At 40.3% G+C, this 22763-nt stretch overlaps 1 protein-coding gene and 2 pseudogenes across 2 annotated transcripts in view; 1 reads left to right on the top strand and 2 right to left on the bottom strand.

Moving 5' to 3' along the window:
* Positions 1 to 4786: 4786 nt before the first annotated feature.
* LOC109689639 (sorbitol dehydrogenase pseudogene) lies at positions 4787 to 5418 on the top strand (annotated as a pseudogene).
* A 1340-nt stretch (positions 5419 to 6758) lies between these two features.
* On the bottom strand, positions 6759 to 7453 carry LOC109689638 (CD9 antigen pseudogene; annotated as a pseudogene).
* Positions 7454 to 14749: 7296 nt separating this feature from the next.
* The window catches only part of Erlec1 (endoplasmic reticulum lectin 1), a 29472-nt gene continuing 21458 nt past the window's right edge, over positions 14750 to 22763 (bottom strand). For both annotated transcript variants that reach the window (XM_020168575.2, XM_020168576.2), the window contains 4 exons: positions 20642 to 20766; positions 18897 to 18974; positions 18601 to 18676; positions 14750 to 15665 (listed from right to left, as the gene is read on the bottom strand). In XM_020168575.2, coding sequence (XP_020024164.1) covers positions 15594 to 15665; positions 18601 to 18676; positions 18897 to 18974; positions 20642 to 20766 — 351 coding nt within the window. In that variant the 3' untranslated portion in view covers positions 14750 to 15593. The remainder of the gene's footprint in view (positions 15666 to 18600; positions 18677 to 18896; positions 18975 to 20641; positions 20767 to 22763) is intronic.

The following is a 22763-nucleotide window of genomic DNA, read 5'->3' as shown; positions in this document are numbered from 1 at the left end:
AAAGCTTGGTGCTCTGAGGTTTCAGCTCATAGCATTGGCAGTCCAGTATAAGCCCTTGGCCAGCCTCCAATCTCAGGTTGCCTGCCTAACAGCTGTAGTGGGCTCAGAGCTTTTTCCCCATATTCCCAAGGGAGAAGCTCTCCTCAATGAGAGAGAGAGAGAGAGAGAGAGAAAGTCAGCCTGAGAGTTCCACTGTAGCTGAGCCATGGTGGGGGGCTCTCCTGGAGGGCAGACTCCACCAGAGTGCTGGACAATCATGGCCACTTCAGAGGTACTCCCCTCCAGTTTGGAGCAAACTATTCCGACTTCAGATGAAGAAGAGGATCCCTTTGTGGTCAAGCTCTGGACTTCTCTGGTGGTAAGGGTTCTAGTTCCACACTTAGAAATCAAAGGCAGGAATTCAAGCAAAGATCAAGGAATTTTATTTGCAGAGAAGTGATAGAAAGGGCTGCATGGAGAAGTGCCCTATTCAGTACAACTCTCCAGCCCATCACTGGGCATCTCTCTGCCTGACTTTATTTTGTTCATTGTTATTCTCTCCTATTCTTTTTTTTTTTTTTTGGTGGCACTGGAGTTTGAACTCAGGGCCTCATGCTTGCTAGGCAGGCACTCTTACCACTTCAGCCCTTGAGCCACTCCACCAGCCCTGTTTTATTGTGTTTATTTATTTATTTATTTCAAGATAGGGTCTCCTGAGCTATTTGCCCAGGGCTAGCTTTGAACCTCTAACCTCCTGAGTAGCTAGAATAATAGGCGTGAGCTGCTGGAGCCCAGCTGATATGCGATTTTATTAGTGTGCTCAGGCTGCTGTAACACAGTACTACAGATTGGTGCCTTAAGCAACAGACATTTATTTTCTTATGGTCGGAAGGCCAGAAGTCCAAGAGCAAGGTGTTGTCAGGGTTGGTTTCTGATGATGCCTTTCTGGCTTTTCGACAATGTCTTCTTACTGTGACCTCACATGGAAGAGAAACAGGAAGCCATGATCTGTGGTCTCGTCTCATAAGGGTGTTAATCCCATCATGAGGGATTAAGCTACCCTTAAAATCTTGCTTAATCTTAATTACCTCTTTAAAGGACCCACTGTGAATTAGGGCTTTAGGTATGAATTTGGGGAGAACACAGTTCATTCCACAGTTATATTCAATTGTTCACTGGCTGTCTCCCCACCAGAACAAAGGTCACTAAGGCAGAGTTTGTTTTGCTCAGAATCATATCCTTACCCAATGGGCTTTCAGTGAATAAATGCTGAATAAAAGAATCAAACAATGAATAAATGGATGGATGAAGCTTTTTACTTTTTATATCCTCTATTTTCCCAGGATGATTGTCAATCAGTAGTTACTCTAATAAAAAGGGGGACCTGTGTCCTGATGTAGGAGGACAACAAGATCCTGTCCCTGCTGCTTGCTCAGTTAGGGGACTGAGCAAAATACCAGCTCTGATGGTATCTTTTCCCAAGGGACAATCCTGGCTTCTAGAAGCTGCCAGACAACCTGCATTCACTGTCATCGGAATTCCTTGGCTTATTATACCACCTGGAGTCATTGAGGAGGCAAACAAAGTCCTTCAGCAACCAGGAAAGAGAAATGGGTTAACCAGTTCTTAGAGGGAAAGAAGTGGGGGGTGTGATTACTATAAAGTCTATGACAATTTGAATAAAGGTGAAGATTTGGGGAAATTTTACTTTCCACAAGACATCGTTAACAGGCAATCTCTCTGGGTCCAATGCTTTTGAGATTACTTTTACTAAAGTAAACACATAATTTCATTACTTACAGAAAATTAATCACTTTTTCCTCCCCCCTTCCAGATAAACAGATATTCTGCATTCTTCCAGATGCACGGAGCTGTGCTGAGAGGTTCAGCTTGTCTCTGAGCTCGGTTCCTGTGGAGGTTTGCCCTCTCGACATTTTCTCCACAGCTGCCTGTTGCATGCTGATGAGGGGGGGTCTTGTTGCTGACGCTCAGTGTGGGGGGCTCCTGATTTTTATGCAAAGCCTGATGCTCTGCAGAATTGAGCTTGTTCAGAAGCCAGAAAGCCGTGCACAATGAGCAGCTCACAAAGAGTGCTTTGTGCCTGTCTTCTGGGCTGGGGTTCAAGGACAGGTCTCACAGCCTGCTTCAGAATATCTTCCAAAGCAAGGGCTTGGGCCACTTCTCCATCTTTTGTTTGGCTTCAGGAACAACATATGTCCAAGAAACAGTGAACACTAAGTTTATGAATATGACTGAGGACAGATAAGGCTGGGAGTTGGTGCTCTTCACAGAGGAGCCAGAAGGGAAGCCAACTTGTTTGTCTGAGTTCAGAGCACCTCAGAATGTGAGTGTTGTCAGTTCATGAAGTGGGGGAAATATGAGGAAGGAGACACAATGTACTCTTGTTAGGGCAGAGAAGCAACCCACAGGGGAAAAAGAAATATGAAGCCACAAGCAAACAGTTGAAGACAGCAAAAATTAATTACATGTGGCAGAACCAATAGATAAAAACTGAAGAAAAAATTTTTTTCCATGAAAGCACCAAAGACTGCAAAATAAGGAATGGTAGGAAAACCTGGAGTAGCTGGAGAGGATTTTTAGGTGTGAGTGAGAGGGTGAGGGTTCAGTCATTTATTCAGTGAATATTTGTTGAGTGTCATTTGTGTGTGTCTGTGCTTGCAAAGCAGGTGCTCTACTGCTTGAGCCACACCAGCAGTCCATTTGGCTCTGGTTATTCTGGAGATGGGTTCTCACCAACTATTTGTCCTGGTTGGCCTCAAATTGCAATCCTCTCAATCTCAGCCTCCTAAGTAGCTGGGATTACAAGAGTGAGCCACCAGTGCCTGGCTTCGAGTGTTATTTTTATTTAAGGGTTGAGGAGAAATAAAATATGATGTATTTTTTACACCCCAATAGAAAACATAAATAAAAGATGAGAGAATGATCATTTCGTCACTTCACTCATAGCCATCTGGACATTCATACATCACCACTGCACTTTCAGTGTCTACCACCACTAAAGGATTAGGAAAGAAGGGAAGGATGGATGGATGGCTTAAATCAAACCAGAACATCCTAGGGTGACTTTGTTTTTCAGTACCAGAATTTGAACTCAGGCTTCATACTTGCTAGACAGGCACTTTACCACTTGAGCCACTTCACAAACCCAACTTTTCTTTTTATTAGTGTATATAATTGTACAAAGGAGTTTCACTGAGGTATTTCCATGCACACATATAATATACTTTGATCTAATTCACCCCCTCTATTGGTCTTTTTCTCTCTCTCCCCCTTTTAACCAATTTTTAATGGGTTTCCTCATTCTATTCTAATTATTTATTTATTTTTGGCAGTATTGGAATTTGAACTCAGGGCCTCACGCTTGCTAGGCAGGTGCTCTACCACTTGAGCCACTCTACCAGCCCTTTTTTTATGTTGAATATTTTTGAGATAGGGTCTTGAGAACTATTTGTCTTGGGCTGGCTTTGAACCTCGATCCTCCTGACCTCTGCTTCCTGCGTAACTAGGATTATAGGTGCCAGCTACTGGAGCTCAGCCTGTATGACTTTTTCTAACAATATAGACAGTTTTACAGGTTGAACTTTCCTAACGTGAGAATGCACAATCTGAGACTTTCTGATTGTGCAGACAAGCAGCCACATAAAACATATTGCATAAAATTCCCTGCAGGCTATATGCATAAGGTTTATATGAAACTTAAATGAATTCTGTGTTTAGACTTGGGTCTTCTCTACAAGAGATTTCTTTATGTATGCAAATATTCCAAAATCTGAAAAAATGGAAGTACAAAACATTTCTGGTCCTAAGCATTTTGGACAAGAGATAATCAACCTATACTTTAGTAAAAGTCACAAAATATTTTCAAAATGTCCCTTGATTTTAAACTGTCTCATGTTGACATAATAAACCAAGAGACTAAACAAGAACCTGTTTCTTCAAGAAATTGTATGTGACCAAGTAATTTAGCTTATCTGCTGAAGGCATGGCTCAAAGCCATAGTGTACCTGCCTAGCAAGCACAAGGCCCTGGGTTCAAATCCCAGTACTGTCAAAAAATGTAATTTAGGCTGTAACTTTACCTAGGAATAAGATATGAAAGGTATGATTGGGCTGGGGATGTAGCTTAGAGGTAGAGTCCTTGTTTAACATATGTGAGGCCATGGGTTCAATCCCCAGCATCATCATTAAAAAAAAAAAAAAAGCCAGGACAGTACTCTTAGAACCACCACCTGTCCAGCAGAATGGACACCATTCACCCTGGGGGTGGGGGGAAGGGAGGAAGGGAAGGGGAGAGAGACAGAAAGAGAGAAAGAGAGAGAGAATGAGAATGACAAGGCTGAGAGCCTCCTTGGTGGTATGCAGACAGGAGACAGGAGACGTTCTCCCGGACAACTATCTAATTCCTAAACCAGGCCCAAATGAGGTGCTGCTGAAGATGCATTCTGCATAAGTTTTTTTTTTCTCCTTCTTCTTCTTCTTTTTTTTGGCAGTATTGGGGTTTGAACTCAGGGCCTCATCCTTTGAAGATGCATTCTATTGTGACCTGTGGCTCAGGTGTCCATTACTGGCAGCATGGTCAAAACTAGGAATTGTGCTGTGAAAAAGCCAGTGGTTCTGGGACATGAAGCCTCAGGAACACTTGGAAATTTGGGATCTCTGGGGAAGCACCTAAAACCAGCTGACGGCATTGCCATCCTGCCTGGTGCTCCCTGAGAAACCCATGAATTCTGCAAGATTGCCTCATATAATCTGATTCCGTCCTTTTTCTTCTGTGCCACCCCCTTCCCATGACATGGTGCCCCCCACCGGCACCAACACTAGGACATCCTAACAGTGTCACCTTTGAGGAAGGGGTCCTGACTGAGCTGCTGTCTATGGATCTATGCTTGCTGGTGAGGTGGAGTCCCTGTGGGGACAAGGTCCTCATGTGTGGAGCTGGGTTAATGGGAGCAGTTCTAGTAGTAGTGACTGACCTGTGGGCCCATTGGTTGTCCAAAGCCAAGGAAGCGGAGGCCAGCTTCATCCTTCAGATCTCCAAGGAGAACCTTAAGGAAAAGGCCAGAAAAGTGGAAGGTCTGCTGGGGTGCAAGCCTGAGGTCATCATGGGGGAAGAGTCCTCTGTCCAGACAGCATCTCTGCCAGCCTCTCTGGTGCTTGTGGCGATGGGCTTGGAGATGACCTCTGTACCCCTAGTGCACGCAGCCATGGGAGAGGTAGATACCAAAACATTTCCATACTGCCACGTGGGGCTGATGGGAATTTCATCACTTGCATCTGAGGCTATGAATGTAAAGCCCTTAGCCACCATTTCTTGTGGAGATTTCTTGTGGAGAAAGCACTGGAGGCCTTTGAAACATTCAAAAAGGGTTAGGGGTTAAAAGTCATGATCAAGTGCCACGGCAATGAGCAGAATCCCTGACTGAGTTGGATTGTGCTCAGCATCTCAGTGCTGAGTGGCTGAGCAGATTTCAAACTAGATTCTTCTGATGGCTAGCTAGGGAAACACCGTCATTCTTCCCCACCACTGTAAAAAAGCCTTAGTACAGGCCAGGTGCCAGTGGCTCATGCCTGTAATCCCAGCTACTCAGGAGGAAAAGATCAGGAAGATCACCATTTGAATCCAGCCTGGACAAATAGTTCATGAGACCCTATCTTGAAAATACCTAACACAAAAAGGGCTAGTGGAGTGGCTCAAGGTGTAGGTTCTGAGTTCAAGTCTCAGTGTCACACACACACACACACAAAAAGAGTATCAGGACCTCAGCGATTGGAGCCATACTTGGTGAAAATAAACGTTTATCCTCTACACCATGATTCTGATTATCAACCTAGTATGGTCTTGATGTTGCTGACACAAAATAGCAATTCTGAGATAAGGAAACAGTTTATTCTGGGCCAAATATGAGTGAATATGCCCTGGGATCACAAACTCATGTTACCTGGAATGCTATGGTTCTAGGTTATATGAACCTGTATAAAATAAGTCCCCAAGAAAGTAGGAGTGATTGTTAAGTAGTCAGAGTACAAAGAGGCAGGAAATCTCTTCTGAAGGACTCAGATTCCGTCTTTGACAAGGTGAGGAAATCTGTGCAAAACTCAAATGCTATCACATTCTTAGCTTCAGGTTTGTTGAGGCAGGGATCAAGTCTAGTATATATTCCAAAGTTGTCCCTTATAGTCACAAAAGTGCCTGGTCAGATACAAAGGCTGACCATAAGTGGCTATTAAAAAGTATGAAAGATAGCCTGAAATAACTACTTTTTTCCCTTTGGCAGTATTAGGGTTTAAACTCAGGATTTAAGCATGCTCGAGAGGCAGGTGCTCCACTGCTTGAGCCACGGCTCCAGCCCTTTTTGCTTCCGGTTATTTTATTTTATTTTTTTATTGTCATAGTCTTCTATTATATATGAAATTGTCTTCAATATAAGTTACAACCTGATTAAATTTGATAGACATTTTTATCTACTTAAAGGCAAGAAAGTTCTCTTTATGTACAATATCTTTTGTCTCGAGTCTGGCAAAGATAGTAACTTTCATTGCAAGATTTCTGCTAAAATAACAAGCAAAAATAAACAATCAAAGAATATAAGCCAAAGCAAATCAAACCCCAAATCCCTTTACTACAAATGTCAGCATTGAGGAAAGCATTAAAAAGTCAAACACAGAATAACTTTTGTTTTAGAAATGCAAAATGAATACTAATGTTAGTGCCCAAAATTCCAAAACAACCCAATCATCTTCAGGGGTCAGTTTTCCTGCTCAGAATTTCGGCTGCCTCCAGACCATCTCACGGCTCCTGTGGATCGCACAGCCCAGGATCATACTAAAGATCTTGCCAAATATCACGACTGTAGTCATGCCGATACCCGTTGCACTGATGAGGTGGAACTTGTTGTTGAAGACATCTTTAATGGCCTCAGAGCAGGGCTTACATTGGATGGTGTTGAGAATATCCTTCTTGGGGCAAATGTCTGAGATAAACTGTTCCACACTCCCAGCTAGGTCACAACAGTTCAACGCATAGTGGATGGCTTTCAGGACTTCCTGCTGGGGCTTGCTTAGGGTGTTCAGCTTCTAGTATATGTCCTTGTAAAAATCCTGGACGTCTTTAATCACCTTATTTTTGTGAGAATAGCCCCAGGTGGCTGCAGCTATTTCAATGGCAGACATCACCAAGAGGAAGCCAAAGAACGATCCCAGCATGCACTGGGACTCTTGCACAGCCCCACAGCAGTTCAGGAAACCCACCAATGTCATGAGGGCCCTGGCTCCAATCAGAATGTAAACTCCTGGGTACAAGCTGGACTTACTGCTTTCTTGCTCAGTGATGCTCTTGGTCTGAAAGTCGAATGGGAGCCATGGTCCAATGGTAAGAACTGTAAACCTGGCCAACCAGAAGATGAAGTTAAATCCAAAGAGCAGGTGATGTACGTGGTACCTCCTTTGACATACATGATGCAGGCTGGCCTGGCCTGGACTGGAATGGTATGGCACTGCGGTAAGGGGTGAAATGTGGCTGAGGCAGAAGGGATCATATGGATAGAAGTGCTGGTGGATACAGGCTGGTCTCCAGCTCTGCTCTGGTTATTTTGAAGGTAGGATTTTGCTTTTTGTCAAGGAGGGCCTGTACTGCAAGCACATATCACCATACTCTGCCTTTTTCATTGAAATGAGGTCTCACATACTTTTTTTTTTTAACCAGGCTGGATCTGTCTCCCAAGTAGCTAGGATTACAGACGTGAGCCACAGGTGCCCAGCTAACTTTGGCTTCTCATTTTGCAATATTCCATCTCGCCACAATCAAGAACCTCCAATCAGCCAAGGTCAAACAGTCTACAAGGTTTTGAATATAGATGTGGCTTTTTAGAGAAACTTCAGTTCACAATGCTAACATGTAAAGGGACAAGTCCGTTTTCAGGAAGGTGACACGGACATTAACATGCTGTGATGTGGTGAAAGTCAAAAATAAAGGAAGGTATCCCTACCAACTCCACTACCAGGTAGTGGCCAGCCTTCGCTCTGAATATTGTGTTAACAGTCTTTTTTTGGGGGGGTGGGGTTGAACTCAGGGCCTCACATTTGCTAGGCAGGCATTCTACCTCACTCAGAATATTTTGTTTCTGATATGAGGCCTTTTGATTTATGAATGGCTGTGTGTACCAACATCAGTTCACATATTGAATTATTAGTGAAGCTTAATTCTTTGAATTTTTTTTGTATGTGTGTGTGTGATACTGGGGTTTGAACTCAGGGCTTCAAGCTTGCTAGGCAGGTGCTCTACTGCTTGAGTTGTTCCACCAGCCTTGAAGCTTAATTCTTAACAAATGAAAAAGCAGAATTTCTAACACTTTCTTCCTGGAGCACACTGAATTTTCCTGCCTGCTTGTACAACCTGCTTTTGACTTGGCGAATGAATGAGATAAATCGTGACCTTGTAGTGTAGCGGTCTGTGGATCCCCCTCTACCACCCCTGCCAATCAAGTTAAAAAAAAAAAAAAGAAAAAGGAAAAGAGAAGTGGGAAGATATGTCTTTTTTTTTTTTTTCCCAGTGTTTGGGATTAAACCCAGTTTCCATGCACATGCTAGGCAAGCACTTTACCACTGACCACACCCCCAGCCCACTATTTCTGTATTTAAAATACAAGCATCAGTAAGTAAAACTACCCAATACAGGAAGAGTTTGAAATCAGATCTAGGGTGGCTAATATTTATTCTCACATGAAGCTCTGGTTTCAAATTCTAACACATACAAAATGCAGGTCTTTTTCTTTTTATGCTAAAAAGGGGGGGGCTTAGCCTATTTATGCTAGGTGCTTGGTGCTTTTGGGTCAATAATTTGGCATAATTATGTATTATGTAGTTTAAACATTGTCAGAAATAAGTCTTGATTGAGAGGACAGCTCACTGGGCACTACACACAAGGTATATGGTTCAGTTTGAGATAATTTGTTGCCAATTATCTCTTTAATCAAGGATACAGGCCAGGGCTGGGTTACAAGCTCCACCTAGCGGTGTCTTGAAGAAAAGCAGGCAGAACTTAAAATGTCTCCATGTTACACAGCCTTCTTATAAAGATGAGCTACTTGTAGCCGGGCTCCCATGGCTCACGTCTGTAATCATAGCTACTCAGAAGGCAGAGATCAGGAGGGGTAAATAGTTCCACGAGACCTTATCTCAAAAAACCCTGCACAAAAATAGGGCTGGTGGAGTGGCTCAAGGTGAAGGCCCTGAGTTCAAACTCCAGTACCAGAAAAAACTTAAAAAAAAAAAAAAAAAAAACTATTTGTTATTTCCCTGAAACTCTAATCTGAGGGGTTAGTATGTGTGAAATTGTTGGAAGTGAAGTCCTTGAGCCAGTTGATTCTCAGCCAACGAGAATGTATTCAAAACAGAGAATCACTCGATAAGCTTATTTGAAACACAGATTCTTAGGTTCTGTCCTAAAGAATCTGATTTGGCAGCTATGGGATAGCATTCAACAGAGAGATTTCACGTGGAGAAGGCCTTCTCAAAGTGCACTAGCTATAGTGTAGCTGAGCCATCATCCTTTCCTATTAAGAATTTAGTTTGCTTATGGAGTTAGCGTCAAACTGAGGCAGGCTAAAGTTAGGGAAAATTCAGGACTCATTCATTTCAGATTAACCATGTGCTCAGGCACTGCCCTCACCTGGCCTGGGAACCACACATCCCCTCCCCACTCATTGATTATTGGATGGGAGTCACCTGGCTCTGCCCTTCCCATGGGTTAGCATAGGTTTTAAAAGCATTTGGATAGGTAAGACACCTAAAAAATTAGCTAGCATTTGTTGCCCTTAACTCAGAGAAACTAAAGCAGATACCTTAAAAGCAACTGAGGCCAATAGGAGAAGGGGACCAGGAACTAGAGAAAAGGTTAGTTCAAGAAGAATTAACCTAGAAGGTAACACACAAGCACAGGAATTAATGTGAGTCAACTCTCTGTATAGCTATCCTTATCTCAACCAGCAAAAACCCTTGTTCCTTCCTATTATTGCTTATACTCTCTCTTCAACAAAATTAGAGATAAGGGCAAAATAGTTTCTGCTGGGTATTGAGGGGGTTGGGGGGAGAGGGAGGGGGTGGAGTGGGTTGTAAGGGAGGGGGTGGGGGCAGGGGGGAGAAATGACCCAAGCATTGTATGCACATATGAATAATAAAAAAAAAAGCATTTGGAAAAGAGAAGCAGGCTCTCTTGGCCTCTAGATTCCACCTGCACCCCACCATGTCCCCTTTGTATTTCTCTTCACTAACTTTTAAGAATTTGGAACTCTTCTGATCATGGACTCCACCCTGATAACAAAACCATTTGCAGATCAAATGAGATTTTGTTGACTTCTGATAGGAAATCCAAGATTTAGAAGGCATATGGGAATATCTGGACTAGCCCATCTTCAGAGAAGTTGGAGTTATGTTACCCAAGACAGAAGGCTACTACAAAACCTTTCTATTTGAAATAACATTTTTTTCTCGGTGGTATTGCGGTTTGCATTCAGGACCTTGTGCTTGTTATGCAGGCACTCTAGCACTTGAGCTACGTCCCCAGCCCTTTTCACTTTTTACTTTTATTTTTTTGGTGGGACTGGGAATCAGGGCTTCACACTTGCAAAGCTGGTGCTCTACAGCTTGAGTCACACCTCTAGTCCATTGTGCTCTGGTTATTTTGGAGATGGGGAAGGGGGTTCTTGAGAAATATCTGCCCATGCTGGCTTTGAACCTTGATCCTTGTGATCTCACCTTTCCAAGTAGTTAGGATTACAGATGTGAGCCACCAGTGCCCAACCTTTGTTATTTTTCTAATAGAGTCTCATGTTTATGCTGGGCTGGCCTGGATTACAATCCTATTTATGCTATTTGTGTAGCTGGGATGACAGGTGTGCACCACCACCTTTTATTGATACGGGGTCTCATATACTTTTTACCTGGGCTGGCTTTGAATCTCCAACCTCTCGATCTCTGCCTCCCAAGTAACTAGGGTTATAAGCACAAGCCATTCTGCCCCACCATTGATTTCTATTTTTAAGACACTTCCTATTCCAACCTATTCCAAGTTTTTAGATATACAGTAGGTCCGTGGTATCAGTGGGTATACTGTTTCCAGGAGACTGCCATTGAGGCAAACCCTCAAATGTTCAGGATGCATAAAGTTCAGTAATATACTGCGGATTTTTTTTTTTTTAAGTACTGGGGTTTGAACTCAGGGCCTATACCTTGAGCCACTCCACCAGCTCTTTTAGAATCTTGTGAACTATTTGCCCATATTGGCTTCGAACAGTAATTCTCCTGATCTCTGCCTCCTGAGTAGCTAGGATTATAGGCATGTCTGGCTATACTGCAGATTCTTGATTCATTTTTCCTATACCACCACACTGTTCCTGCTAAACAATGCCACCTTCCAACAAACGTAAAAATTTCACTTTATCACTTAAATTAAGCACATTAATTTTTACCTTGCTTTTTTGGGGAATCAGATTTTCACAAAATTAAGGGCAGGGAAACAGGAGACTAGACAATAATTTAACACAACTGATAACAGGGGACTGACTTGAGAGTTTGTCTGCACTAACCATGTGTGGGAATTAAAACTTTTTGTTTTTGAAATTTCTTTGATTTTTTTTGACCATGTTTGGTCAAAACCATGTATAATAAATCCATAAATAAGGCAGACTTACTCTGTATTTTTTTTTGTTTTTTCTGTTCTAAGAGAAAGAGCTTTCAATATTCTTGAAGTGTCTTCTGGTAGTAACCTTTCACAGTTCTAATTATCCCCCTTCTTATAATATAGATATGAGGATAATTTTGTTTTAACTCATATGGTATAATAAATGATTCTGTAATTCACTGAAGAAATGAATTTAAATGGCTACTGTGGCTTAGATAACTGTTCCCCAAAAGCCCATCTGTTAAAGGGCTGGTCCCAATGGCACTATTGGGAGATGGCAGAACCTTTAAGGAGTGGGGCCACTTGGAAGTTTTCAAATCATATGGGATTGTGCCTTTGAAGGGGATAGTGGGATTCTGGCCACTCCTCTTTACTTCTCAATCATCTTGCAGTCAGCAGCTTCTTTTGCCACATGCTTCTACTACCTGTGATGTAATGCTTAGCCTGTGACAAGCCCAAAGGTAATTCACAAAGAACCATGAACCAAATCCTCCAATACTATGAGGCAAAATAAAGCTTTCCTTTTTTTAAGTTGGCTATCTCAGTATTTGTTACAGTAATGGGAGAGCGGAGCACCATCATGCTTTGGCCAGCTCATGGGAGACAGGGCAGTTTTCTTACATGTATTAGGAACCTTAGTGGCAAGTAGTGGGCTAAGCTTTTTACATAAAATAAAATCATGCATGGATACAACTGCCTTATTTTTTTTGCAGTGTGGGGTAATACAGTGACCTTATGAAGCAAGTATTCTCCCGCAAAAGAGGAAATGAGGCTCAGAGATTCATTCATGCATCCAGGCTCACATAGCTAGTATATTGTATAGTAACAAATACATTTGGTCTTTGTCCTAGGTTCCTGACATAGGGCTCATAAGACCTTAGGAATTTCCTGAGTGATAGTAGTGTCTTGTTATTCACAAGACCTGTTGGCTTATCACAGACTTTATGCTGAGGTTACTTAGAGTGAAACTCCTACGTAGTCTCAGGATAGCTCACCAGAAAGACCAAGTGATGGGATGACTGGAATTTTCAGTACCATCCATTGACCTCTGGAGTGAGGAACATCCAGAGAAAAAACTTTTTTTTGTGGCACTCAAATTTGAACTTAGGGCCTCATGCCTGCTAGGGAGACACTACCACTTGAGCCTCTCTGCCAACCTCCATAAAAACTTTGGAACTCTTGAGATTTGATGTGCTCCCAGGTTACTGGACACCACCAAAGCTCTTCCCATACCTTGCTTTAGGCCATCTCTTTCACCAGGCTGTTCCAGAGCTGTATCCTTTATAACAAAGTGGTAAACCAAATGTTTATCAGTACTGGAGTTTGAACTCAGGGCCTCATGCTTGTTAGGTAGGCACTCTACCACTTGAGCCACTCCACCAGCCCTTTTCGTGTTGGGTATTTTCAAGATAGGGCATCACAAACTATTTGCCTGGGCTGGCCTCAAACCGAAATCCTGATCTCTGCCTTCTGAGTAGCTAGGATTATAGTCCTGGCCACCTGCAATGGGCCCTAGTGTTTTTGAGTTCTGTGAGCCATCTAGCAAATTTTTGAGCCCAAGGAGGGGATCCTCGAAACCCGATTTTCAGTTGGCTGGTCAAAAGTACTGGAGGCCAGGACTTTTAACTGGCATTGAAGTGGGGGCAGTCTTGTGGGACTGAGCTCCTTACTTGTAGTATCTGATGCTATATCCAAACAGATGGTGTCAGAACTGAACTGGGCTGTGAGACACTAGATAGGTGAGTTGGTTGATATGGGATTAAAAAAACTCCACACATTTTTGGTGACCTAAAATGTTTTGTGCTATGTGAAAATAGGAAAAATTTAGGTTTTTTCCATCTCATTCCTAGTAAGTTATAGAGGATTTTGGACCGAGGTCTGAATTCAAAGTGCATGTTCTTTAGCCTGGCTCAAAAAACCAAAAATCGTATGTTCTCCCTCATATGTGGACATTAGATCAAGGGCAAACACAACAAGGGGATTGGACTATGAGCACATGATAAAAGCGAGAGCACACAAGGGAGGGATGTGGATAGGTAAGACACCTAAAAAACTAGCTAGCATTTGTTGCCCTTAACGCAGAGAAACTAAAGCAGATACCTCAAAGCAACTGAGGCCAATAGGAAAAGGGGAACAGGTACTAGAGAAAAGGTTAGATCAAAAAGAATTAACCTAGAAGGTAACACCCATGCACAGGAAATCAATGTGAGTCAATGCCCTGTATAGCTATCCTTATCTCAACCAGCAAAAACTCTTGTTCCTTCCTATTATTGCTTATACTCTCTCTACAACAAGATTAGAAATAAGGGCAAAATAGTTTCTGCTGGGTATTGGGGGGGGAGAGGGAGGGGGCGGAGTGGGTGGTAAGGGAGGGGGTGGGGGCAGTGGGGAGAAATGAACCAATCCTTGTATGCACATATGAATAAAAGAAAAATGAAAAAAAAAACAAAAAAAAACAAAACAAAGTGCATGTTCTTTGCTTGTGTTGTTTCCTATTAAAATCTACAAATAATCCTAAAATAGTCAATTATATTCATTTTCTCTTACTTTTCTTTCTGAGACAGGATTTTGCTATGTAGCCCAGTTAGCCTTATATTCTTGCTTCTTCTGCCTCTGCTTCCTGGGTGCTGGGATTATGTGCTTGAACCACCATACCCAGCTGTTAACTGTTTTTTTTAAACCAAATTATCTTTTGCCAGAGCACTGAAAAGGAAGAAAAGTAAACTATTTCCCAGAGCACTGAAAAGGAAGAAAAGTAAACTATTTCTTTTTTGCTTTGTTGATACAGGGGTCTTTAGCTCAGGCTGGCCTTGAACTCACATTCCTCCTACATCAGTCTCTAAAGTGTTGGGATTAAAGACATGTGCCACCACTGGATTTTATGGCCACTTTTCTCTCTTTCTTTTCATGCTGCAGATTGAACATGAGGCCTCAGGCATGCAAAGGTGCTGTACCACTGAGCTGTACCTTCCTGCCCCTAATGGACACTTTTCTGTCCTTCCTCAAAATATGTGCAACAGGATAATGGAGAAAGTAAAGGTGCTGAATAATCTGTCATTGACTACATGACAACTCTGCTTGTGAACATTTTATTCTCTTTAAAATAAATATTGTGCCATAAAACTGTCTAGAACCGAGATCTGTAGTACACAGAAGGCAGGTACAATGGATAACCAGCACAGTGTGTTTTGTTAGAGTAAACCACTCTAAATCAGAAAAGACTAACCAACTGTTTACACCAGATACATACTCTGGGAGTAAATACACTTCTATGAAGAAAAAAGAAAAATAGATAAAGTTTAGAGAGAAGCGACCTTTCACAAATGAAAGAGTATCCTTAGATTAATAGTGGTGAAGAAAACTCACAGGTGAGGCTCTCCTATGTGCCCATTTTCTAGTTTAATTCCTGGCAGAGAGCAGCTGCTACATAAAAATTTGTTGAAAGGATTTCAAGCACTAGAATTTACATATTTTACATGGTCTCTCATTTAAAACCTCCAATCAATTTCCTTCTGCATTATCTTTACTTCATTAGCTAGTTATATATAGTATGATTTACACAATAAATTTATTATTTAAAATCTTTCAGTAAGTACAACAATTACAACATTTGAATAGGCTGGGCTTTAAATTGCTTGGATGAGGTTTATTTTGTACTCACATTATCCAAGCAAAGACAAAACACAATCAGCTCATGAGACACAACAAAAATGAAAAAAGGGAGGCAAATGTCTGCCCTAGAAGTTTTTCAATAACCTCTTGTATATATACATATACATATTCACAAAGTGGCGGGGAATCCATTATACCATCCATTTCATGAAGTCCAATGGATGAGAATTCTGTAATGAGACACATGGTCAGAAAGAAATCATTAGGACATTCAATGATCTTTTTTCCTTCAACTTTAATATCCTTTAGTTGGGGAGAGAAAGCAGCCCATTTTCATCTGCTGTATCTAAGATTTTACAGATCACTGGAGATTCGACCTAAAAAACAAGAGCAACAAAGCCATTAAAACGTTGGTAAATACTTACTCTATTTAGTATTATTGTGCTGAATGAATACATTTTCTAAATGTACATGAGTCTTTGTATTGGCTAAACCATTCAACATTATTTCTACAAATTAAGCTTTCTGAGAGCTTGTTTGGAGGTTCTAGCAGTGGAGCACAGTTACTTGTATACCCTTGACTGAAGAATGGACCTCCTCTATCGGGGATGGTCCTCTTTGACCAAGTGCGCAGCTTCAGGAGGGATGCATATGGAGTGGTGAGGGAGGAAGGGGACACTACCTAGCCAGCCACATGAGCTGAATCAACCCTGGCAATCACTGGGGTAACAGATGTAGTACCTAGATCACCCTCACATCCCAAATTAAGCTTTTTGGAAAATATTTTCATCCATATAAAATATGAGATAGGTGAAGAAAATATTCTTATTTCTCAATTAATATGATAAGGGAGAAGAAATGGAAAGGACAGGAATATAACAGGACTACACAGATCTTATACAACAAAAATGTTAAGACATTATGGCAAAATAATAAGCTTTATTTAAAAGGCAAAGAAAAATGTAACTCAATGATAGGCAAGATGTTGAGATAATCAGATGTTATGATAATTATGAAAACTAAGTTGAAGAAAAACAGCAGATAAAGTAGATAATATGTGTGACCAGAGGGAATTTTAGCAAAGTAAACCATTAAAAAAAAAACAAACCAACTGGTGGTGCATGTCTGGGAAAAAAAAAAAAAGAGGGTATAAAAGAAAGCCTGAGCTTTTGGGACAATTTTAAACTAGTATGTTCAATTGGAGTTTCAAAAACAGGAGAAGAAATCTTTAAGGACACAATGGCCAAAATTTTTTCAAAATGGAACTGGGCACCGGTGGCTCACACCTGTAATCCTAGCTACTCAAGAGGCAGAGATCAGTAGGAGTGAGGTTCGAAGCCAGCCCAGGCAAACAGTTTGCGAGACCCTATCTTGAAAAACCCATCACAAAAAGGGCCGGTAGAGTGGCTTAAGGTGAAGGCCCTGAGTTTGAGCCCTAGTACCACAAAAATTTTTTTTCAAAATGGATCATTTATATGAACCTATAAATTCAAGAAACTCAGTGAACCTCAAGTAGGATAATACTGAAAAAGTCACAGTGAGGCAAAATACAATCAAAGGTAGAACCATAATGTTTCTAGAAGAAAATACAGGAGACAATTTTCATGACTTTGAGGTAGCAAAAAATTTTCTAGACACAAAAACAATTAGCTTAAGGAAAAAAACTGAAACCGAACTTAACCAAATAAAAAACTTCTGCTCAAGACATTAAAAAAAAATGAATAGGTAAGCCATAGGCTAAGGAAAAAAGATATGTACAATAGAAATATAAAGAGCTTATAGCCAGAATATATTTGAACTCCTGGAAACAGAGCAGTGAGAAGACAAACAACAGTAAAAAACTGACAAAGACTTCCTCCTTGACCTCTGAGCTATTTCTGAATACTCTCATTCCTGGGCATGGTCTTTGGCCTGCCTATTCCATGGTGGCAAGACTCCTGTAAGAGAGTTTAGAGAGAGTCCCCACCCGTGGTATCTATCTAGTCACCCTGGCTGCTTTCAGCAAGAATTCTGTTGAGTCAGTTTAGCAAGTATCCCCTACTCCTGATGCCTTTTCTTAGTCATTTCCATTTACTGAGTCCTCCATTCTGCTTGCTGGCTAGGTATCCTAAGCCACGTCTGCTGTATTCAGACGAGCTCTCCTTCCACTACTGCAACAGCTTTGTTACCTACCACAATAGTCCTCAATAAAGTCTTCCTGACACTTAGCAAATATCAGAATAATTTCTTTCTTTAATAAGGCTTGGCTAGACACTTCAAGAAGTATATGAATGCCAATAATCACATGAAAAGGTGCTTGCCATCACTATTCATATGGGGAATGCAAACTAAAACCATTAAATGATTAACAAAGACAGACAGCACTAAATTCGAGTGGGAAAGTGGCAACTGGGCCCTCATGCATTCTGGTAGGAGTATAAAATGGTGAACTGTGTGTCTGGTAAAAGCTTAACATGTATCTATTCAGGATTTACTAATTCTACACACAGGTATTTATTCAAAGTAAATGAAAACATATAACCACAGACAGACTTGTAAAAAAAATGTTCATAGTAACCTTTTTTTTTTTTTTGGGTGGGGTTGGGGTTTGAACTCAGGGCTTCATACTTGCAAAGCAGTTGCTCTATTGCTTGAGCCACACCTCCAGCCCCAGTTTTGTTTTGAGACAGTCTCACTAAAGATCACAGGCTGGTCTCAAACTTGGTATGGGACCAAGGCTACCCTTGAATTTTCTATTTTCCTACCTCTGCCTCCTGAGTGCTGAGAGTACAGGCTTGTACTACCATTCTCAACTCATAGTAACCTCATTCATAAAAACAAAAATTGAAAACAAATCAATTATATGTGAATTATACAAAATTGATATAAATTAAATTAGATATAAATTATATATAAACAATTTTATTCATGTAGAATCCAAAAAGAAGCACACCTAACCTATATTGTCAGAAATATAGAGTGGTGGTAAGGAGTGTATATCAGAAACAGGTATAAGGAGAACTTTCTGCAGTGACATATTCCCTGGATATATACAGGACTGTGTAAAATGGTTAGAACTTATTAAACTCAGCACTTAAGACCTGTGCATTTGATTTTATGTAAATTATATAACAAAAGTGATATGGGGACTATATTAAGTCTTACAGACTAATGAAGGTCCTTTTTAGACCTAATGCAAAATATTAAATGTGGCCTAAGAACGAATTTTTTTTGTGTGTGGTGTTGGCCTCATGCATACTATGCAAGTGCTCTACCAATGAGGTACATCCCCAGCCCTAAATTTGAAGTTTTGATTATTTTCATTTTACTTACCCCAAGAATATACTGACAGGAGTGAGGCTCTAGCATATATACAGTAACAGCATGAGGAGAGTCTGATTCTTTACACCTAAAACAGAGAGTACTTTAAAGTACTGCCCAAATCATAGAAAGTAAGATTAAATTGTCATCCTCTTCAACTACAAAATCCCATTCAATGGACCCATTTAATATAATTTAAGTAACATTATTTAACAATTATTCATGATTATATGTTTATATAAAACTTTTGACTCTCAGAAACAAGAAAAGGAGAAAGGTATAAAGCATAATTTGATGATTCAACTTACTTTAGTTTTACAGTCACCTGTCTTGGTTTGTCAGTTATATCACAAACATCTCCGTTCCCATAAAAATGTGATACCATCCTGAATTGGAAAAACACAAGGTTTATTAAAACCTCAATAGTTCAAAATAATTGTAATGGGTAGGGTGAGATGATGGCTAGGGTTTTTAGGGTTATGTCACAGAGACTGACGTTTAGATGCAAGGAGAATATAAGTTACAGATACCATGTACTGTCTTAATGATGTTTTAAACTTGCATATTATTTGTATATAAACAGGTTAGACTCCTTACAAAAAGTTGTTTTAAACTGATCCATTTGCCAGACCAGTATTTTTTTTTGTGGAATAATTCTTTCTATTCTCCATCAAATTAATCCTATTAAAATACTGTATGACAGCTGGTACAAAAGGCAAGCCTGGGCCAATGAGCAGTATCCAAAGAAACACTTCATTTTGCTGGTTGCATCCTCCTAGTCTTCAATATTTGTTGTACATGATACTATAATCTATTTTTACATGAAACATATATAAGCACAAGGCAGTCTGTTTAGTATATTAGGACAGTTAATGTCTACATCCTAATTTTGCAAACTCTGACTTTGGTTAGCCTGAAAAGTCAGAGTTCTGAAAATAACCTCTCAATACCATCTGTTCTATGATAGACAAAAGTAACACCTGAGAAGAACAAGAATGAATAATTTAAAATTCGCTGGGAAAGATACTACAAGCAAAGCCAAAGCTCAGTTATTCTTGGGAAATGACATTAATTTACTTATAACAAAATATATCCACATGTCCAAAAGAGATGTGAAGTAGTTTTACAACAAGCCACCATTCAGCTATTTTCAACCATTACCTCAAAAAAGCTAAGCAGCAAAGAGAAATGCTGCAGTATATTAAATAGAATTTAATAACTTACAAAGGTAAAAATTATACATGCTTTATAAGAGTCTTAGTTCCATAATTCTCAGTTCTCTGAATTGAGCTACTGTTGGGGCTCGAGATGTAGCTCCATAGCAGAGCATTTGCCTAGTATGGGTAAGACCCTGGTCCAATCCCCAACACTGCATAAAAAAGAAAACCAAGGGGCTGGTGGAGTGGCTCAAATGGTAGCGTGCCTGCTTAGCAAGCATGAGGCCCTGAGTTCAAACCCCAAGGTACCACCAAAAAAAAGCTTAACAAAATAAAGGAAAAAAACCCAAAGCAAGAAAGAATTGAGCCAGACACTGGCACCACAGCCACTCTGATTAACATGCCACTATCATTAAGTTTATTACATGCTACTGCAAGGCACTGTCCTCTCTATGAATTACCTCACTTAAATGTCACAATAGTCCTATAAAGCAAGTAACATCAGAAAAGAAAACTGAGGCTTAAAAAAAAAAAATTATGGGGATGGAGGTATGGCTCAAGTGGTAGAGTGCTTGCCTAGTAAGCACGAAGTCCTGAGTTCAAACCAGTACGACCAAAACAAAACAAAAAAGCCAATAAAACAACAACAAAAATAGATCATGTAATTTGTCTAAAGTAGTAAGTGAAGAGCCAGCCAAAATTTGAATCCAGAAAGCGGGACTCTAGGAACTGCGTGCTCTTAACACTGTGTTGCTTTCCCTCAAAAGAAAAGTAATCTAAAACATATCCCCTGAAATAACACTTACCTAGAATTTTACTTACATGTTTCAATTTTTATATATTGTGAGTTTCAGAAATTCTACTAATCACTTTCAAAAGCAAATGTTAGTCTTTACCTGACTGTCTGGGTACCATCGTCTTGAAGATGGTAAGCTCTAGCAGTATTCTTCTTAGCCCATTCAATATGCTCTTCTTGGTTCCATGTTCCCACAACCACAGAGGTTTTCCCACTATCCTTGTCCTAATACATGAAAAAATATTTGTGATAATGCATTCCTGATATCATCAAACAGACTTTTATGTAATGTCTACCATTAGAGGGAATGATGTAAGTCAAACTCAGTGAGTAGAAATTTATCTTCTTTATTCTTTGTTTCTCTGAATAATCTAATTCCTAAGGAGGCTAGCTCTACATGTAGTTATTTCTGATTCAAATATTTTTCCTCTCTTATATCTATCAGTTGTATCTATTCTCTCCTGGAGATTTTTTTATTTTTATTTTTGCTTCATTTTCTTTCTCTGTATTTTCACTACCAGCACCTCAGCCCATAATCAAAACTTTAATCTCTCATATCTAGATTATATAACCACATAGTACTGTGTCTGTTCTTAGTGTGTGTGTGGGTAGGGCCTTATGTATGCTAGGCAAGTTTCCCACTATGAACTCCTCCCCAGCCCTACTAATCTGATTCTTTTAATTTTTTTTCTTTTGGCAGGCAATACTGGAGTTTTAACTCAATGCCTCAGGCTTGCTAGGCAGGCGCTTTATCCTTTGAGCCATTCCACCAGCCCTTCTACTGATAATTAAATTTCTGGCTCTGTGTTGGCTGTGGGTTAAATGTGTCTCCCAGAAAGCATGCTCTAGAACCTTAATCCCCAATACGATAGTACTGGGAGGCAAGATCTAATGAAAGGTACTTGGGTCATGAGGGCTGTAACATTATGAATGCCAATTATAAAAGGGTTGCAGCTTTGAGTTTGGTTTTGGGCTTTTTTTTTTTTTTTTTTAGGATGGAACTGGTGTTTGAACTTATGGCTTTGCACTTGCAAAACAAGTTCTCTATTGCTTGGGCCACACCTCCAGTCCTTGAGGCTTTTAGTTCAATTTCTTCCCTCTCTGATCCTCTTGCTTTCCAAGATGTAGCAAGAAGGACCTTGCAAGACCTTGATATTGGACTTGTTAGTCTCTGGAACTGTGAGAAATAATTTTTTTTTTTTTTATAAACAATCCAGTCTGAGACATTCTGTTATAGCAACACAAAGTCTTACCCTACTTTTACTCTTTTAAATGTACTCTTTCAAGTTATACTGGTCTTTACTACTCATTTGAGTCTATGCTTATTTCTGCATCAAAATTATCTGTTCAAATTGGACATTGGGGCACATGCCTGTAATGCTAGCACTCAGGGAGGCTGAGGCAGGAAATGGTGAGTTTGAGGCCAGACTGGGCTACATCATAAGGTCCTGTCTCAAAGCAAAGAAACAAATACCTGTTCCTTTCCCAATTCTTCTTTTATTACTTTTAAGAAATACTATGTATTTTCTTTAAGTGGACTTCTTTCCTTTTGACTCCTTCCTTCTTCTTCCTACGTCTTGCCTTCCTTCATATTTTATGCCAGACAACAAGGCTAGGAAATAATACACTTCTCATTAGAACTGAAAACTCCTGTGGTGCAAATGAACCAGGCAGAACTACTGCCCTAGTAGAACTTATGGCTTAATGAAAGACACAACTATTACACATTTTTTTCAGCAACTAGACTAAATTTCTAGACAGGGATTAGACTAGCAAAATACAGTGGCACAGCTGGCTCACACCTGTACTCCTAGTTACTCAGCAGGCAGAGATCAGGAGGATTGAAACCAGTCTGGGCAAACTGTTCATGAGACCCTATCATGAAAAAACCCATTACAATAAAGGGCTGGTGGAGTGGCTCAAGGTGAGGCCCTGAGTTCAAACCCCAGTACTGGAAAAAAAAGAAAAAAAGAAAAAAAAAAAGGAGGCTGGATAGGAACAGCAAGACTGTGTGGGTTTGCATTTTAGTTTTACCATTTACCACCTATGTGTTTTAGGTAAACATTTCCTCATTTTGGAGTAACAATACCTTCCTCTTAAGGTTGTGATGAGGATTAAATGAGTTAAAAAAAAAAGTACTTAGTCCCTGGCATACAGTGAGCACTGTATTTGTTAGTTACTATTATTTTATATCTACCAAAGTACCCAGAAGAGTCCCTTAG

This window comes from Castor canadensis, chromosome 12 (genome assembly GCF_047511655.1).
Source record: "Castor canadensis chromosome 12, mCasCan1.hap1v2, whole genome shotgun sequence".
Classification (NCBI taxonomy): Eukaryota; Metazoa; Chordata; class Mammalia; order Rodentia; family Castoridae; genus Castor; species Castor canadensis.
This window is presented reverse-complemented; position numbering and strand designations above follow the sequence as displayed.